The 20,527-nt window shown below is 31.5% G+C and overlaps 1 protein-coding gene and 1 long non-coding RNA gene across 2 annotated transcripts; one reads left to right on the forward strand and one right to left on the reverse strand.

Moving 5' to 3' along the window:
• Positions 1-9,093: 9,093 nt before the first annotated feature.
• LOC138348645 (uncharacterized) lies at positions 9,094-10,272 on the forward strand. The gene has a single exon (XM_069298206.1). It carries the CDS (start codon positions 9,094-9,096, stop codon positions 10,270-10,272), a length of 1,179 nt encoding a protein of 392 aa, XP_069154307.1.
• Positions 10,273-13,238: 2,966 nt separating this feature from the next.
• Positions 13,239-15,533, reverse strand: LOC138348517 (uncharacterized). The gene is made up of 2 exons (XR_011221164.1): positions 14,675-15,533; positions 13,239-13,562 (listed from the first exon to the last, which is right to left on the reverse strand). It is a non-coding gene; the product is annotated as an uncharacterized lncRNA (long non-coding RNA).
• Between the last annotated feature and the right edge of the window lie 4,994 nt (positions 15,534-20,527).

The raw sequence follows: 20,527 nt of genomic DNA on the forward strand, positions 1-20,527 counted from the left end.
AAGTTGATAAATGAGGGATTTTGAGCATGGTTAGAGGGTGGGTTATTCTGGACATGTTCTAAATTTGAATTTAGAGGAGGAAAGTAGAGTGGAAGCCTTCAATTGCCTAGAATGTTGACATCAATAGTCGAAATTGACAAATCTTGTTTTTTCTGGGGCTCAACCCTTAACTCAACAATCTGTTGCATCAAGTGTGCAATTAACTCATTTTGTTCAAAGACAAGTGGTTGAACTATAACAACTTTAGTCAGGCTGGTATTCTTATTATTCTGCGTCATTTTTTTTCTCTCTTTCAATAAATTTCAATTGGAAAAGTAATCTTTGAGAACTTTGAATGTTCAACAATCAACACAAATCAGAATTGAGTACCTGATAAAGAAAAATAACTCAAACAACAAATGTATTAGTTTGTTTAGGTAATAGGTAATACAAGATATCACACACAAAGTTGCAAGCACACAAGAGTCGCTTGATTTGAAGATAAACTAGCCCACAAATATATGAGATGACTAAAGAGACAGAAATTTGTCTACTTAATTTTAGAACAGTGAATTGAGAACGTTGACTTGTATTGAGTCAAAATACCTTTGTATCTTTCATAGTAGTACTTGTGAATTTCCATCGAGATGTAACCCTAACTTTTTTGAAAGAGTTGAAAAGATAGAATTTCTCACAAAAAAAGGAATCGGACCTTGAAAGGCTGCCTACGTATCTCACAAAAGATAATTCAGGTTTTACCTAGTTTGACCAACTTGAATCTCTTGTTGAGTTGAGCGATGAATCTTTTATATGATATGAGAGAGTTATATTTGAAAAAAAATGAAGCTCGAATTTTGTTGAGAAACTAAAGACTCGAAGAATATTTGGACTCATTTTGATAGTGACTCAATTTTTGTGCTTAGGGCTCCTAAAAAGCATTTGAATAAGAATGAGCTATAATATTTTCAAATAAAGCAACATATTCATATAAGCAGTTATAACACATAAACAATTATTACACGATCTAAACAGATATGTGAATCTTTTGTGCCCAAGAGAAGGCCTAGCGATTTGAATGACATATACGTCTTTTGAACCATTTCATTGACCCAAAACCTAAATTTATCCAAATTTTAGAAATAAACTGAATGGGGATACATAGCAGGGAAAATAGGATATAAAATATTCAGTCCCGCGCGGGGGTACAAACCTATACTATATTTTCATGAAAGTATCTTCGCTCTTGAACTTCTTCTTGTCTCCGGGCGTTAACGTCTTTGTATGAACTATTATTTTGTGAAGGTCTGTCTTCAACTAAGAAAACTATAATCTAATTCTTACTCTATGAGGTGATGGTTTTGGGTCATCCTAATTTAAATGCTCCTAAATTTGGGATTTTGGTTCGACTCTGCGCTAGTTGACTAGGAGTGACTTTTGAAAAAAACCAGGAACCCAAGTGGAAAACTTGGGCTGGAATTCAGGACAACTATTAGACGTATGACGAACCAATAAATTATCCATCATATTGGAAAAGGGTTGAGTATAAAAAATTCTGGCTACGGTTCTAGAAACTATCCTTTAATATACTATACATACATATCGGAAGATGTCATGAAATGCAATGACAATTATCAATTTCAACATATTAAGCACATCTAATCATTTTAGCAATTAACAACACTTAGTCAAACAGTCAAAATCTCATGGTTAGAAGTTAAATAGTTCTTAGAAGAGTCGTCATTTCAGTTTTACTCGAAATGAATAAAAAATAAAAATGACTATGTTACGAAAAATTAATTAATATTATGATTTAAGAGAAATCAATTTTTTTCAAATTAACAGAGTCGCCACTTAATTTTTAATAAAAATCAAGAAAAACTTATACATCTTTTCAAAAGATTGAAATAGATGAAATCAATTGAAAAAGGGTCCAAAGTTCAACTGTACATTCCGAGAAGGTGTTAGGCCCTAGAAATGCCCGCTAACTCGTGGTTAACCAGCAATTTGACTATAAATGACTTTTCAATAATTTTTCCAAATTACAACTAAGGATAGAAAGTGTTATGAAAATAAAATATTAAAAGTAATAGAAAAGTGAAGAGAAAATGATCGCACTAGAAAGGAAGAGGGCAAGGAAGTAATTCCTTTAATGGTATGTCTTTTTGCATTGAGTGAACATATCCTTTTATAGGAAAAAAATTACTTGGAGTACTAATATTGCTACAGTACATGTGGGTCCCATGGACATCCACATCATTCTTTTTTTACGACACTATCCCTTGGATGTTCATATATTAAAAAAGAGAAATATACTAATAGGCATTGGTTGCTGCCTCATTAAAAACCTTACCAGGAAAACCCAGTGGGATAAAACCTTAGTTAAGGGAAAAAGAGTGCAGCGCGTATTTTACTCCCCCGATGAAGACGTTACTTAATACGTCGAAAATGACGCATTCCAATCTTGTATCTCAACTTCTCAAAGATGGAAGTTGGTTATGCCTTGGTGAAAATGTCTGCTTAGTTATCACTCGAACAAACTTGTTGAACATCTATTTCTCCATTCTTCTAAGATCGTGAGTAAAGAAGAATTTTGGTGAAATATATTTTGTTCTATCTCCTTTATGTATCCTTCTCTTAGTTGAGCTATACATGCATCATTGTCTTCATATAGTGTTTTAGGATATCTCATTTTAAAGGAAGAAAATATGTCTTCTGGATATGTTAGGCTAGTGATCTTAACCATACACATTCTCGACTTGCTTTATGTATGGCTACTATCTCGGCATGATTTGAAGAAGTAGCAATTGTAGTCTATTTTGTTGAACGTCATGATATAGTTGTACCTCCACATGTAAATAAATAACATGTTTGAGATCGACCTTTATATGGGTCAGACAAATATCCAAGATCGGCATAGCCAATTAATTGTGCATCGGATTCCTTCGAATAAAATAGTCTCATATCAATGATGTCTTGAAGGTATCTAAATATATGTTTAATATCATTACAATGTCTTCGTGTTGGAGAAGAACTAAATCTAGCTAATAAATTTACGAAAAAGATATATCTGGTCGAGAATTACAATCAAGGTACATTAATGCACCAATTGACTAAGATATGGTATTTCAGAACAACAAGTTCTTTGTCATTTTCATGAGGTCGAATGGATGTTTATCAATATGAAGTTATTTCACAATTATTGGGGTACTTAATATATGTTCTTTATCCATGTAAAATCTCTTTAAAAAAATTTTAGTATATGTTGATTGATGAAGAAATGCTCTTTTTTCAAAATGTTCAATTTGTAGACCAAGATAAATTTTGTCTTTCCAAGGTCTTTCATTTCAAATTCCTTTTTCAAACATTCTACTGCCTTTGAAAGTTCTTCGCGAGTTTCAACAATATTCAAGTCATCAACATATACATTTATAATGACAAATTCAGATCTAGACCTTTTAGTAAATAGACAAGGATAAATTGGGTCATTTTATATTCTTTATAGAATTAGCTAAGTCGATTATACCATATGCGTCCTAATTGTTTCAATCCATATAAAGATATTTGAAGTTTTATTGAACAACTTTCTCGGGAATCTTTATATATTCAGGCATTTTCAATCCATTTTTCATAAAAATGTTGTTGTCTAGTGAGCCATATAAATAGGCTGTAACGACATCCATTCGATGCATTTCAAATTTTTTATGAACTGAATGATTGCATCCACCATAGGAGAATATGTCTCCATATAATCAATACTATGTCTTTGCGAAAATTCTTGTGCCACTAGTCATGCCTTATATATTACGACTTCATTTTTCTCATTTTGTTTTTTCACAAAAACCCATTTGTACCCCACTAGATTTATACTTTCAGGTTTTTGGACAATCGGTCTGAAAACTTCGCGTTTTTCAAATGAACCTAATTCAACTTGAATTGCATCTTTCCATATTGGTCAATCATTTCTCTGTCTTCATTCCTCAACAGATTTTGATTCAAGATCCTCATTTTGTTGCGTTACTTCTATAGCAACCTTATAAGAAAAAACATTGTTGACAATTATATCATTTCGGTTCGATATTTTTCTTGATGAGACATAGTTTATTGAGATTTCTTCATTATTTTCAGGCACATGAACCTCTTCCAATGTTTCATCAATTATTATGTCTCTTTACTCTTCTTGAGTAGTTTCTTTCATATTATGACCATCTTAATCGTTAGCTCCTTTTTTTCGAGGATTTTTATCTTTGGAAACGATTGGTCTACTACATTTTAAGTGTTGTTTACACTTATTTGTATTAATTAGTTGTCCTATAGGGACGTCAAATCGAAGTGGAGTAGTAGCAGCTGGAATATGAGATTTAGTAACTCTTGATAGGTCAGTGAATGCATTTGGCAGTTGATTTGCAATATTTTTCAAATGAATTATCTTTTGAACCTCTTGTTTACATTTATTTGTACCAGGATCAAATAAGATACTGATAGTGCATTCTAATCTATTTCCTTTCTCAGCTGCTTATTTTCTCCCCCTAATGCTGGGCATATTGATTCATCAAATGACAATCAACAAATCTTGTCGTAAATCAAGTGATAGGTTCCAAATATTTTATAATCGAAGGAGATTCATATCCAACATATATCCCCAACCTTCTTTGGGGACCCATCTTTGTACAATGTGTTGGAGCAATTGGAACATATTACTGTGCATCCAAATATTCTTAGATGGGAAATGTTCGGCCCGTGACCAAAAGCCAACTGTAATGGGAAGATTTTATGATAACTTGGCGGTCTGATCTACACAAGACTTGCTGCATGTAAAATAGCTTGACCCCATAATGAAATGGGAATCTTTGTTCTCATAAGCATTGTCTAGCAATCAATTGGAGACGTTTAATCAATGATTCTGCTTTATCATTTTGAGTATAAGCATGAGTAACTAGATGCTCGCATGTTATCCCAGTTGATATACAATAATAATTAAAATCTTGGGATGTAAATTAACCAGTTTATCAAGACGAATTTTCTTAATTATATAATCTGGAAATTGTGCTCTTAACTTTATTATCTGAGCGAGTAACCTCACAAACGCTACATTACGCATTGATATTAAGCACACATGTGATCATCTTGTAGATGCATCTATTAAAACCATATAATATTTAAATGGTCCACATGATGGGTGAATGGACCCACATATATGACCCTATATACGTTCCAGAAATGATGGAGATTCAATTCCCACTTTGATTACTGATGATCTAGTAATCAATTTACCTTGAGAACATGTAGCACAAGATAATTCCTTACATTGAAGAATTGGGTGGTTCTTCAAAGAGTGTCCATGTTAACTCTCAATTATTTTGCGCACCATATTAGACCGAAATGGCCCAAGCGGTCATGCCAAATAATAAAATTATTTGATTTAGTAAATATTTTGTTTACTATGGCATATGTTTCAACCATGCTAATACTTGTGTAGTATAAGCCAGATGAAAGAGCTGGTAACTTTTCAAGTACAAACTTCTTACCTGACATCATTGTAGTAATATAAAGATATTCATTCTTTTCATCACTTGTAGTCTCAATATGATAGTTATTTTGATGAATGTCTTTGAAACTTAATAAGTTTCTTTGAGACTTACTACAATTTAATGCTTCATTGATTATCAAATTTGTTCCTCCGATAAGTACTTAGCTTTTCTTCCGGAGTCTTCAATTAGTTTTGTACTACCAGATATTGTATTAACATTAGCTTCTTTCATAATAAAGTAAAGAAATATTTCTTATCTCTTAAAATTTTATGTGTTGTGACACTGTCTATAAGGCATATATCATCATAATCAATTTTGGATTCAAGTGATGACTGGAAAATTTTCATATTCTTCATAAAAATAAAAGATATTATAAGAACATAAAAAACTAACAACATAAGAACATTTAAGAAAATTATACTAAAAATATAGAATTTAATAAGACTTAATGTCTTAAGAAAAACATTTAAGAAGAACAACATAGTAGTAAACATAATAGAAAATAAGTATTATTTTTCATAATTTTATCCCAGTTAGACGACGAGTCCTTAAATCAATATTCTCATAAAAATCATCAGCTCCCAATGAGTAATATTTGGGAGGTCTTCAAAATCTTCATCTTTATAAGCAAGATTTGCCTCAATATCATCATATTTATTTGAGGGAGCTGCTTCATTATCATCATTCCGAAAGGTCAAGTTCACCTCCACATTATTATCTTTTATTTTGAGAGAGACTTGATAAAGTTTCACAAATAATCAGGCGTACGACATTCATGTGTCCAATGACCTTTCATGTTACATTTGTGATAAATATTGATTCTTCCCCGAGAAGGATTGTTTTGAGAAAATTTGTTATTCTCATGTCTATTTCCACCATAATGACGATAATTATTTCGTTCTCTACCACGTCCTCGTCCATGGCCACGACCACGATCACGACCACGACATTATTTTTTCTTGATTCAGACTGATTATGTGTTGCTACAACATTCACTTCAGAGAATGGAGCAGACCTAGTGGGACGAGTTTCATGATTTTTCATCAACAAAGTATTATTTTGCTCAGCCACAAGTTGGGATGTTATTTTGAAGCGTGAAAAGTGGAAAAAAAAATTCCCAAGTAAGTCATCATCAGTGATGGTATCTCCACATAATTTTAATATATGGAACTTACTTTATGAATAGCAGAATTATACTCAGTTACTGTTTTAAAATCTTGAAATAGAATGTGTATCCACTCATATCGAGCTTTTGGTAACGCCTTAAGTTTTATGTGGTGATACCGATCCTTCAAATTAATCCATAATTCAAGAGAGTCTTTCACAGTTAAGTATTCAGTTTTCAATCCCTCATGAAGATGATGTGGAAGAAAAATCATGGTCTTCACTTTATCCTGACTTAATGCTTTATTTTTTTTTTGTTTAATAGTATCACCAAGACCTTTAGCGTCAAAGTGGATTTTAGCATCAACAACCCATGACAAATAATTCTTTCCGGTGATATCAAGTGTCACAAACTCAAGTTTTGATAAGTTTGACATGATACACACTAAAAGAGAAAATTTTAGAAATAACCAAGGTAATTTGTATTAAAATCTTTTGAAACAAATAAGTTAAAGTAGATTCACAAGGTATATTCCTATAAGAAAATTAACATAAATTTCTCTTTTATTTGCTAACAATAACAATAATACATCACATGTAAACTTGATGCGAAATTTATATATCATAGATATCTAGTTAATTTTCCTTTTATAATAATATTTATTTCCAACTTTATATTATAACCCAACGAGTATATATAATGATGAGGTTTGTTTGTAGATCTATCATTTTATGGAACTTACTTGTTGATCTTAAAAAGAAACATTAAGTTGATATAATCTCGATTTGGTGCAAGAACATATATTTAATAATTCTCCTATTTACAATTCTTCGGTTTATAGTAGGAGATCTTTCTCTGGTTACAAAAAGTTACCAGAAATCCAGCATATTTTCCAATAAGTCAAGAAGGTCCTAGTTATGGATTGGCAAGGCGAAGGCCTTTGTCTCTTCACACTCTAAGTGATACTATGAGCGAAGGATTGATTGAAAGGGTAAGGATAGACCCTAAAACAAACATTGTTCAAGCAACAGATAAGTTGTCAGATTTGGATCAAACTCAGTCAGAAATGGATTTCAGTATTGATAAATCAACAGATCTCAACGATGTTTAATGATGTCAAGTCAGCTTATTGATTTCAGTCCAGGATCCCTGGCTCGAAAACATATTCAAAAAGAATTTTATAATAAAATATGGAACCAGTTTAGAACTTGGTTTTTTGAGACTTATAGTCAAGAAGATTTAAACAATATTTCTCAAGAGTTTTATGAAACTTGTTATTTGCATAACAAAATTATTTATTTTGTTCCCTGGTTTATAACTACTTATTTGCCTTTATATATCAAAGTTATAGAAAGAACTTTCAAAGAAAGTGATGGCACTATTACTAAAGTCATCTATCATCCTCAAGCTCCTTTTATTTTACCAAATAATACTGGATTAACTTTTTCAGCTTTTCAAAAGTTTATTCAAACAGATATTGCCCAAATTACTATTCATGAGATTAATAATCTTATTGCTCAAAATAATTATTTGAGTCTCTATGTTAAAGTTCTTGGAGAACATATCAGTTCTTTAGATAAAAAATTAGATGAATTAATTATTTTGGTCAAGGAATTTTCAAAAATGTCCAAAAGAAGATAAAGCTTCTACTTCAGAAACCTCTTTCAGTGTTCCTACTCATATTCAGCGTCCTACAGATACTTCTGATTTTAAAGTTAAAACTTTATATGATTTAGAAACCCTTCTTGACAAAAAAATTGTCCGGTTTAAATTCAAAACCTATTACAAATGATTTTCCTGAACCAAATATTAATAAAGTTGAAAATCAATTGCTTGGTATTCAAGATCCGAATCAAGATGTTTCAGAAGTAAACGCCAGAACATTTAAAGCTGGTTACAATCAAAAGCAAAGGATTATAGGAAAAGGGATTTATGCAACTATCCCTTCCATGATGACTTATTATTATCATCGTCCTACTCCCCAAGATGTGCTAGTTGAAGAAAGAGATTGGAATCAAACTAACACATCTTACAGTGGTAATGAGGTGTATGAATGGATTTTGGATGCCTTGACAGAAAGGCAAGTTTCCATTATGGTACATCGAATGTTGATGTACTCATCAATTTGTCGTCATACAAATCAGAATACTGATCATGCCATATGTAAAATGATTATACCATGATTTAAAGGTTAACTCAGAGGATGGTGGGATAATTTCCTAACACCTGAAGAAAAGCATGCAATTATGAATGCATACAAAGAAGAAGTTAAAGAGAAATAGCTACTGGTGAAGATGGAAAACCAGTAGAAAGCATTACAACCCAAAGGGTTGAAGATGCAGTTTATACACTTGTTCTGACTATTTTGGAACATTTTAATAGAAGATTTTCCAATCAAAATGAGACTATTCGAACTTTACTAAATGGACTTAAATGTAACCATTTGGGACATTTTCGAAGGATACTTTCATGAGTAGAGTTATGGATCTACCTGAAAGTAAATCAAGCTATTGGAAGAATAGACTTATTGATGGTTTTCCTTCATTGTTTTCTGAAAGAGTAAAAAAGGTCTTAAGTGGAGATAGACCAGAAATCCCTTATGATACATTAACTTATGGAAAGTTAATAGGGATTTGTACTCAAGAAGGATTAAATCTTTGCAATGAGCTTAAGCTGGCTCAACAGATAAAAAGGAATCAAATGTCTGAAAGATCTCAACTGGGAGATTTTTGTACACAGTTTGGAATAGAAGGACCGTCCAGTTCTAAACCAAAGACAGGTCAAACTGCAGAAAGACATCATAAAAGAAAGCATCATTCAAAACGATACAGAGAAAAGAAAGAAGAAAAGAAAGTTCATAGAAAGGCAACAAGGTTTGCTAGTAATTTCTCAAAAAGAGGTTTGAAAAACATTAAATGTTACAAGTGTGGACGATTTGGTCATCTTGCAACAAATTGCAAGGCAGATAAGTTTAAAGCTTTGGAGTTGGATGAACCAACTCAAGATAAACTCTATGAGTTACTTTATGAATCTGATTCAGATTCCAATTCCTTTGGTAATTCTTCAAATTATAGTACTGATATTAATGTTGATATTACTACTAATAAATGTGCTAATTGTCCAGGTGATAGCTATTCTTGTGGACAAGATGAATTTTATAAATTACAATCTCAAATGGGAGATTCTTACTTAGATAAATTACATCAAAGTTTTGAAGAATTAACTTTTAAAATGATTTCTTCAGAAAATGTTATTGAACTTTTAAAAGATGTTTCAGATGAAAATCTTCGAAACAAAATTTTAGAAATGGCTTCTTCAAAACCTTCTTCTTCAAAAACCTTTGAAAAACCAAAGAAGAATGAAGAAAAAACTTTAGAAAATTTCAATTACAATGCTAGTCCTTACTTCAATTACCAGGATCTAGGGGCTGGCGGTAGTCCGCACTGCCATCCAGATCTAGCTTTGTTCATGACAAAGTTATACTTAAAATGTATTATAACTTTGGGAGGAGGAGGGGGAGGAGGGGGAGGGGGAGGGGGACAGAATTATAATAGTCATCATTGTGGTAATGATAAAAGGAAGAACACTATGAGTTCTTCAAATAGTCCTTCAGAATGTGAAGGCAATTTTTATTATCAAAATGGTATGAAAGGTCATTAGACTTGTGAATGCTGTCGACCTAATAATTTGAAAAGTTTATAAATCCTCCATCAAAAGACAAGAAGATAAAGTGATGGTACACTTGATCCTTCAAAGTGATGTTGAGGTGTATCATGGAAATATGATGAATTTTAAAGTCATGACAATATGCTTATAATGCAAATTTATGAAGTACATATAAATGATTAGTCCATTCCTTGAAGAGAATGTGACTTGTGATGAGTATTGTGCATGCTCGACCATTCTTTAAGAGAATGGGTCTAGATGTGATAAAATCATTATGGATTGGATATATGCCACAACTCACCTCTATGGAAGGTTTGAGAAAAAAAATGATATATGTCAAAACTCGCCTCTACGAGAGGTTTGAGAGGAAATAAATTTTATTTGATAGAAATGGCTAATCTTATTGTATGTTTATACGTCACTATGTATGTTTATTATGAACTACCAAAAGAGAAAAATAAAGAAATAGTTCTTGCCTATAAGGGTTGTGGTCATTATTGTGTGGCAATACAAATTTGTCATTGGTTGTGTACCTATGGTACAACAAAAGAAAAGCAAGAAACATGTCTTGCTCATAATAATTTTAACCATGACAATAATGATATAATTCTCCTTGAGGAGATGTTCACCATATAGATGGTGTCATGGAATATTTGATAGTACACAAATTAATTGCAGGCTCTAATGAGTTGTGCTATTATCAGAGGAATAATATTGGAGTTATAGTAAGTCTCAAAAGAAAACTTTTAAGTTTCGAATGAATTGAAAATAAATATTGAGACTATAAATCACTACAACTGAAGAGGATTTTAAATATTTATGTAAAAGACTGCCCCACTTTTCCTCTTGTTTGTTCCATACAAACATGTACATGCTGATGAAATCATATGTAAAAGTGAATTATAAGTGTACTAAAATAAAGATCAGTTGGCATGACTTGCTGACCATTCCGATTAAATTTGATGCAAACGTAATTGAGAATTCAGGTGATTTCATATGGATAAATCGCATTCTTTGAGTACCCCAATGATTATGAGATCACTTGACATAAATGATGATTCAGTCTGATCTCAAAAGAAGGATGAAGATTTTCTTGGTGATGAAACTTTATATCTTGGTGCAATCAGGACACTAGTGCATCTTACTAACAATATTTGACAGATATTTGTTTTGCAGTAAATTTACTAGCAAGATTCAGTTTCTCGCCGATTAAAGAATATTGAGATGGTGTTGAGCACATGATTGAATATCCTCGAAGGACCATAGTTGTGGGTTTATCCTATTCCGAGGAATCCAAGACAAAATTGAGTGTTTATGCAGATGCAAAATATTTATCTGATCCACATAAAGCACGATCTCAAACATGCTATTTATTTTCATGTGGAGGCACAATAATAACCTGGCAATCAAGGCACAATAATAACCTGGCAATCAATAAAGCAAATGTTGCTACACAGAAATAAAAGTCCTTCATGAAATAAGTTGAAAGTGCGTCTGGTTGAGATAAATGACATACCATATTCAAAAAAATGTGTGATTTTTCTTTGAAAAGAATATACCAAACACAATGTATGAAGATTGGAGACATCATCACAAGAAATTAAGTGATATTTAATCGGGGGGGTATAATACATATTGCACTCTTTTTCTTTTGACCGAGGTTTTTTTTCCACTGAGCTTTCCTGACAAGGTTTTTAATGAGGCAACAAAAAGTGTGTATGAAAAGATATGTGTACTCTTTTTTCTTCACTAGAATTTTTTCCCACAGGGTTTTTCCTAGTAAGGTTTTAATGAGGCACATTATTTATGGACATCCGAGGAGGAGTGTTATAAATCTGTTGAATGAGTGGATAATCCATAAAGTTGGTACATGAACAATCATCCATACTCACTAGGTTTCATGAATCTTTTTAGATAAGAATGTATCTATTTATTATGATACTTAATATGGTAATTTTTTGGAGTGATTTATCACTCTATAAATAGGGTTGTTCATTCACTATTGTATGATATACAGATGAGACTTACATACACTTGAATAAGAAGAAAATTCCTCTTCTTTTATCTACTTCTCTTGTCTTTTTATCTTTATGATTATATTCTTATGAGCTTGATTTTATGACATAATAATAATAATAATAATAATAATAATAATTAAAGAAAAAAATAAAAGAAACAGAGAGAACAATTCCAAAGTTATATAAAACTTGTGGAAAGAAAGATAATTGTTTTTTTAAAAGTTCTCAAGTGCTTTAACAAGAATTTCCAGGCATCATATAATTTCGTGTTAGTTTTGGTTGTTAAATGAAACTTTTACAATTATATTATTTTAGAAGTAAGGGGCATCATTCATCTTTTAAAACGCCAACATCTCATTAGACAGAGAGTTAAATTGCAAGCTATACTATAAATGAATTTATTTAGATATATGATTTATGTTTCATTGTACCTGAGATAAAAATTCAATTTATCCGAAAGATGTTAGAGTTTCGTACCGATAACATGTTATTAATATAAAATATTAAAAATAATCGAAAAATGAAGAGAAAAATAGTAGTACTAGAAAGGAAGAAGGCAGGAAAGTAATTCCTTTAATGGTATATCTTTTTGAATTGAGTGAACATATCCTTTTATAGGAAGAAAATTACTTGGAGTACTAATATTGCTACAGTACATGTGGGTCCCATAGACATCCACATCATCATTTATTTACAACAGAAAGTTCTTTTTTTCATTTTTATTTACTTACCATCATTGTCATTTTTAATTAATTTCTTTTAGGGAAAATGAACTAAAGGGGATTATTCTAAGAGAGTAAATTAGGTGTGAACAAAACCGATAAAACAAAGTAGTAATATATATATATATATATATATATATATATATATATATATATATATATATATATATATATATATATATATATATCCTTGAAAAATTAATAAAATTCAATCAAAGTGTTAGTCAATTTAATAATATATAAATAAAGAAGGAAAGGGAGGGATGTTTGAACTTGGGTCAATTGTCCAAATTCCACCAAATTGGGCTTTTGGCCCACCTGTCCTAATTCTAAAATTGATCACAAATGGACTTGGGCCCAAATCTGCTGAACCTGTGGAAATTCTTTGGGCTTTTGGCCCCTTTTTGTTCCTATTTGCCATGATATACATCAAATGTATGTTTGATGTATACATCATGTATACTACTTTTTTGGACTTCTGAGTAATTTATTATTTGTATTTTCTGCATTTTCCTCCTGCATAAGCATGTTTTTGACCTGTGTGCTATATATTTCGACAGTATATCAGTATATAAAGTCGATATATCAACTTATTTTCAACTTTTCGGGGGGCTGAAAAATTAAGTTCCAACAACATATTGTTGTTTTCAACCTGTACATCAGTTTCGTGACCCAATAATGAAGCTAACTAGAGAGGAAAAAATTGAGTTTATGACTCGATTTAAAATGCAAAGGAGAGGAGAAAGAATCCACCATGGACTCAAAAGGAGTTTCCACATGCAAACGAAGAAAAGGAAAAGAGTTGATACATAAACTAACTTGAGATTAAAAATAGTGAGAGTACACGATTTATTAGAGAATGTGAATGAGCTCAAGGTAATATAAATCGACATGTAATCTCAGTAAGTATATCACACAGACAAATTAAGAACTAATGAGGTTTAAAAGAGCAACTAAGAGAGCATACTAATCATTTCAAGCCAAATGAATCAATACAGTAGCTAGCAACATATGCATATGGCAAACAAACATAAAAAAAAAAAATAGCTAGCAACATATGCATATTCTAGGGAATGAACTGAGCTACTATTTAAGGCTAAGCTAGAAAATGAAATAAAAGCTACTAATACTTAAAGTTACGCTAAAGAAAAAGTCTAACAGCAAAACAAGGGACAAAATACTCCAAAATGAATATAACTCAAACACATAGATCTTTTCTCACCTATAGTTGGTCAGAGACTTTAGAATTTTAATTTATTCACAATCATCCATAAACGATCTACTGTTATACCACTTAAATGCACATCATGAATCATATTATATAAATATGTCCTCCAAAGAAACCAACAGAGTGGCAAATCTAACCATCTCATATTAACAGACAATAGAATATCAAATGCTTTAGCCGATTTTTCAACACGAACGAGATGAATTCTATACCTACATATATATTTGAAAGCTAAGGAGGAAGAACAAATGAACACAACCTCCAAAAATGAAGAGAAGACGCAAAAATTTATGTTAAAACAAAACAGGCTTTCAACAAAGTGAAAATAAAGAGGAAAGCATGATTGTAGCCAAGGAAAACCAAACAGAGACATGTTCAACACATCATACTCGGAATTGAAATAAAAAGTAAACAAAAGTAGACGTTACCTTTTTTCGGGCAGCAGAACTGAGACAACTGACGAGCTTGGAGGGCAGCGACTCCGAAAGATTCCAATAAACAATCGCGTCCGGAAAAGGAGAACAGAACCTTTTCTTGACTCGTCCAACTAAAAATCTCTCCCAGTATCTCGTCAAACTCAATGCAAGTTGTTCCTTCCTCTGTTTTTTCCATCTTTTTTTATTTCAGCTTTCTCTCCCGCCCACTCAAAGAAGAGGAGTCGACTATTTATAGGGGAAGAACTAGGTTTAAAATGAGGGAAATTGGGTGAGGAGTAGGAGTAATTTTCGAATTCAAAATTCAAATTCCCCTTAAGAGATAAGGTGTGCAGCTGGAATGAGTACAAATTTCCAACGAAATTCAAAGGAAAGCTGTCCAATTAAGGGAAAAGGATGAATATGGAAGTAGATGGAGCCACCTTGACGAATTCTCTGAATTGTTCTTTATACAAGAGAAAAGGACGACGCACGAGAGTAAGAGAGGACGAGGCAGCGAACTAGGCCTCGCGATCCTGGGTTGAGTCCCTGCTGGAATGGATTCGTTTTTGGGTTTTCTTCGCATTGAATTGCTGGAGGGGAAGAAGAACACGTAGGTTCTGGGGTCGAGTCGGTTTTCTACTACACGTTGCTGGTGATGTTATTGTATGTAATGAGTTTCTATTGAATTTGAATTGAAGGGCTGCTTTAGTATTTGCTAGAATTGGGCCTACGTTATTTAATAGAAGATTGGGCTGAAGGGTTGAGTAACGGGCAACTTTCATATATAGCAAATAAAAAATTCATATTTGTATGATATAGTAAACTTTGCATAATTGCGCTCCATAGCAAACATAAAATTGTATAATTTGCTATACATATACAATTGTATAATTCGTTGGCCTAAATTGTATAATTCACTGGCCTATTTCGCTGCAATTGTATAATTTGTTTTGCATAGTGAATCGAATTAAAATGTATGTATGTTGCATAATTATAAGTATATAGCAAGAAGATATATGTTTTTCTCGCTTTATACAAAAACAGAAACACAATATATACACTTCTGTTGTATAAAGCTAGAGAAAATTGTATTTCACTGCAATTGTATAATTCGTTGGCCTTTTTCTCTGCAATATTTGAAGTAAAATGTTTGTAAATTGTATAATTGTATAACACGAAGATATACATTTTTGCATGTGTATATACAATTTTCTCTCACTTTATACAAAACAGAAACAGAATTATACACTTCTGTGTATAAAGCGAGAGAGGCGAGCGAGAATGGAGAGTGATGGGCGAGATTTTTGGGAGAGAGACGCTGGCAAATTTTAGCTAATGTTTGCTATGGAGCACAATTAAATCAAACTCTAGCTATTCCATTTAATTTAGGTTATTAGTTTGCTATTATATACAATTTTCCCTTGAGTAGGGCAATTGGCTGATGCAAATTAGCCCAAAATTGGTATTTTGATGGGTTTAAGGTGAAGGTAGGAAAAAAGTTTGATCTTAGAATTTTTTAGTAAATAGCCAAATTGAGTTAAATTAACATATTCGGTTAAATCCTAAATGAGACGAACTGTTATTAATCAATTAACGAGTTCCTTAATCTTAACGAAATAAAATAGGTAACTCAAATACAAACTAAATAATTTAAAGTATAAAATATTATATAGCTAAACTAATTAACTAAAATATTTAACTAACTAAAATATTTCTTTTTTCTTAGATGATTTTCGAATATTTATAAAATAAATTAATTATATAAAAACATATTTATTATCAAAAATTATAAAAGCGACCAAAATTATTTCAAATACTTTTAAAATAATTTGAACTTTATAAACTAATTATTTCAAATCGTTTGAAATTAGGAAGCTCGGTATGATTAATTTATATCGGGACGGATCAAAATTGGGTGTCAACAATCACATAGGTGAAATCCGTCGAGAGTGCTCCTGTAAGCTTAAAACTCCACCCATACGGGCTACAAATATTCATTAAGAGTTTTATCAATCCAACCTTCAGAAACTACAGGAAACAATGCACTCACTTCATAGGGAGGGAATTAAAAAGATAGTTGCATTTTTTCACAAGAAGTCATCATATGATTAGTTTTTTCCTTTGAACCTGGTTATAGGATCTCTAGTCCCCAGGTTGGGTTCCTCATATATGACTCAAGGATTTGTAGGCTTCAATTTCATCCCCCTCGATTGTGCTCCAGACCTTTTCTCTCGTTAAGACTTTAGTAAGAGGATCTGCAAGATTATCACAAAATTTGACATAATCAAGATTAATGGTATCATTTGTCAAATATGATCTTACATTATTGTGTTTTCTCCTTATATGTCTGAATTTACCGTTGTAATAATGTTTTTAAACTCTATCAATCGCAGCAGTGCTATCAAAATGAATGAAATAGGAGGAATTTATTTTTCAAAATAATGTATTTAAAACAATAAATCTCTTAACCGATTCGCTTCCTTACTAATTGAAGCTAAAACAGTTAGTTCAACATCCAAGGTAGAGTTAGCAACTATAGTTTGTTTTTTTGATCTCCACAAACAACTCCACCACCAAAAGTAAAGACATAACCAGTGGTAGCATAAGAATCACCTGATAAAGTGTTCCAATGTGCATCACAAAAAACTTCAAGTACAACAGGATACTTTTTATTAAAAAAAAACAAATTTTATTCCAATTTAATATCTCATAACTCTTGTTATAGCATGTCAATGTTCATTACCTTACTTGCTTGTAAACCAGCTAATTACTCCTACTGCATATGCAATATCAGGCCTAGTGCAATTAGTCATATATCTCAAACTTTTGATTATACTAGCATATTCCTTTTGATTTATTATATTATTTTCACTTTCAAAAGGAAATAAGTGACCACTTGAATCAAAAAGAATAGCAACATGATTTGAAATAAGTGACCACTTGAATCAAAAGGAGTAGCAACATACTTGCAATCATGAAAGTTATATTTTTTTCAAAACTTTCTCAACATAATGTGACTAGTCAAGAAAAATTTCATAACATGTTCTTGTTATTTTTTTTTCAATAATAAGATTTGCCTCACCAAGATGTTTCATATCAAAATGGCTTCTAAGAACATTTTTAGCTTCATAGATAACATTAATGTTAGAGCCTAAGATCAATAAATCATCAAAAAAAATAGGTAATAATTACATGTGAATTATTTCAAGACTTTCGGTATATGCACTTATCACATTTATTTGTTTTATAATCATTTTTAATCATGCAGGAATCAAACTTTTCATGTCATTGTTTGGTGCTTGTTTCAAGCCATATAGGGATTTGGTAAATTTACATACTTTGCTTTATTGGCTTGCTTCAACAAAAGACTCGGATTGTTCCATATAAATTTCTTCATTTAGTTCTCCATTTAAAAAGCAGTTTTGACATCCATTTGATGAATTTACAAATCAAAAATTGCAGTCATAGCAAGTGAAAGTGTTATGGATGTAATTCTTGTTATCGGGGAAAAATATCAATAAAATCTATCCCTTTTAGTTGTTTAAAACCTTTTGCAACTACCCTAGCCTTATATTTATCAATAAATCTATCTACTTTAAACTTTTCTCTTAATACTCATTTGCAACCAATTGTTTTATAACCATGTGGTAAATCAACTAGTTTCTAAGTTTTATTTGAAATTAGTGATTCTATCTAATCAATTACAGCCTCATTCAAAAAATGGAATTAATGTTTCTTTCAAAGTGAGAGGGTTATCTCCAACATTGAACACATAAAAATCAGGACCAAAAATTTTTTCTTCTCTAGCTCTTTTACTTCTTCTTAACTCATAAAACATTAACTTCTTTATTTTTAATTTAAAAGTAGAAGTAGAAGAATTAGGTAGTGACAAAATATATTGTTCAATCCTTTGAACCCCACTATTTTTGAAATAATTTTTTTTTTTATTTTCATGAAAAATAGCATCACCCGATTCTATCACAATGTTATCTTCGAGATTAAAAAATCTATATGTTGTACTATTTGAAGCATAACCAAGAAAATCACAAGTAGTAACTTTCTTGTCCAACTTTGTAATCTTGGGATCCATTAGCCTCACAAAGGCTAGACAACCCCAAACTCTTACATATTCCAAACTTGACTTGTAACCTTTCCACAATTCAAAAGATGTTAATCTAGACTTTTTATGAGGCATACGATTAAACACATAACAAGCAGTTAAAATAGTTTCACCCCAGAAACTTAAAGTTGCATATCACTCAATAAGTATGACATTAGTCGGTTCAACCAAAGTTCTATTTTTCCTTTCCACTACTCCATTAGATGAAGGAGAATAAGGATGAGTAGTTTCATAAATTATTCTCAATGATTAACAAAAGAATTAAATTCATTTGACTCAATTCACGACCTCTATCACTTCTAATCTTTTTATTTTTCTACCAAACTTATTTTCAACCTCATGGATATAAGTTTTAAAATTTTCAAAAGAATCACTTTTTATTTTAAATCATAAACATATGTTAACTTAGAAAAATCATCAATGAAAGTGATAAAATATCTATTACCTCCACGAGTTAAAATTTGACCAAGTTCACAAATATCAGTATGAATTAATTCTAACAATTTTTCTTTCAACTTGAAAATGAGGCATTTTAGTGATTTTGAATTCACTACAAGCCTCACACTTTTCAAAAAAAATAATTATTGCGATAAATCCTAAACTATTCATGATTCCAACATAATGATAATTACTATGACACAAACGAGCATGCCAAAAATTGATAGAAGAAAGCATATAAATAGAAGTAGAAACTTTATTTATTTCAACATTCAGTTTGAATATCCATCATATTCATACCCCTTCCCCACAGAAAAAAAAACCCTTCTTTACTATTATATATTGATCAGATTTAGTAATCTTTTTAAAGCCTGCTTTATTAAGAAGAAAACTAGACATCAATTTTTTCCTCATAAAAGAGTATAAAGTACATATTTTAAAGTTAATACCATTTAAGAAGTAAAACAGAATTCGACTTCTCCCTATCCAAGCATTTGAGTACTGTGAGTATCACCGAGCATGATGATTTTGAGCTTCTCAAAATGAGTATATTTTTTTAAATCAATCCTTGACATAATAGACATGATGGTTAGCACAATAATTATCCCACCATCCTGTCACGCCTCGAGCCTACACCCTGGACGTGACCGACACCCAATGATCATTGTTGGCCTAGAGCAGACCTTCGTCTGGCTTACTTAACTCAGTGGAAGACTTAACTCAATGTAAATCAAGAATCAATTTCATTAGGATACCTTGGAATAAATATCTTGGCCAAAATGACACTTAAGTCTCTCAATAGAATACTTGTAATGCAAATAATGAGAGACTCAAATCTAAACTGTCTATCTATCTATGAAGCCTCTATAATACTAAGATAAATGTTGGGACAGACCCTACAACATTCTATAAAAGAAAGGATTGAAAAACATTAAATATGTGTCATCATGAATACAAGGAGGCTCACCATTGACTCCGAGTGCTTGGCTGGATCAACGAGACGCTAGGTGATGTTAATCTTGGTTACCTGCGTTTGCATCATGATATGATGCAGTCCAACTGACATCAGTACATTGAATGTATTAGTATGTGAGTTGGAATGCTAACCAAAACTTAAGCTTGAAAAGAGTAAGAAGAAACACTTACCTTGGCTCTGCTCAACTCATGAATAACTTTACTAAATATAAAGCAATAAGACATATGCAATATATAAAATCTTGTAAAACAATGTAAACACTTAGTTCGTCAAAGAAAATGCAAGAACAAACTCAACTTTACTTACATATGAAAATCACCGAAAATCACCA

The sequence above is a fragment of the Solanum lycopersicum genome, chromosome 5 (assembly GCF_036512215.1).
Source record: "Solanum lycopersicum chromosome 5, SLM_r2.1".
Lineage (NCBI taxonomy): Eukaryota > Viridiplantae > Streptophyta > Magnoliopsida > Solanales > Solanaceae > Solanum > Solanum lycopersicum.

What these genes read in the sequence shown, in the direction of transcription:
- LOC138348645 (XM_069298206.1), top strand. Translation starts at nt 9,094, where the DNA reads ATGGATCTACCTGAAAGTAAATCAAGCTATTGGAAGAATAGACTTATT.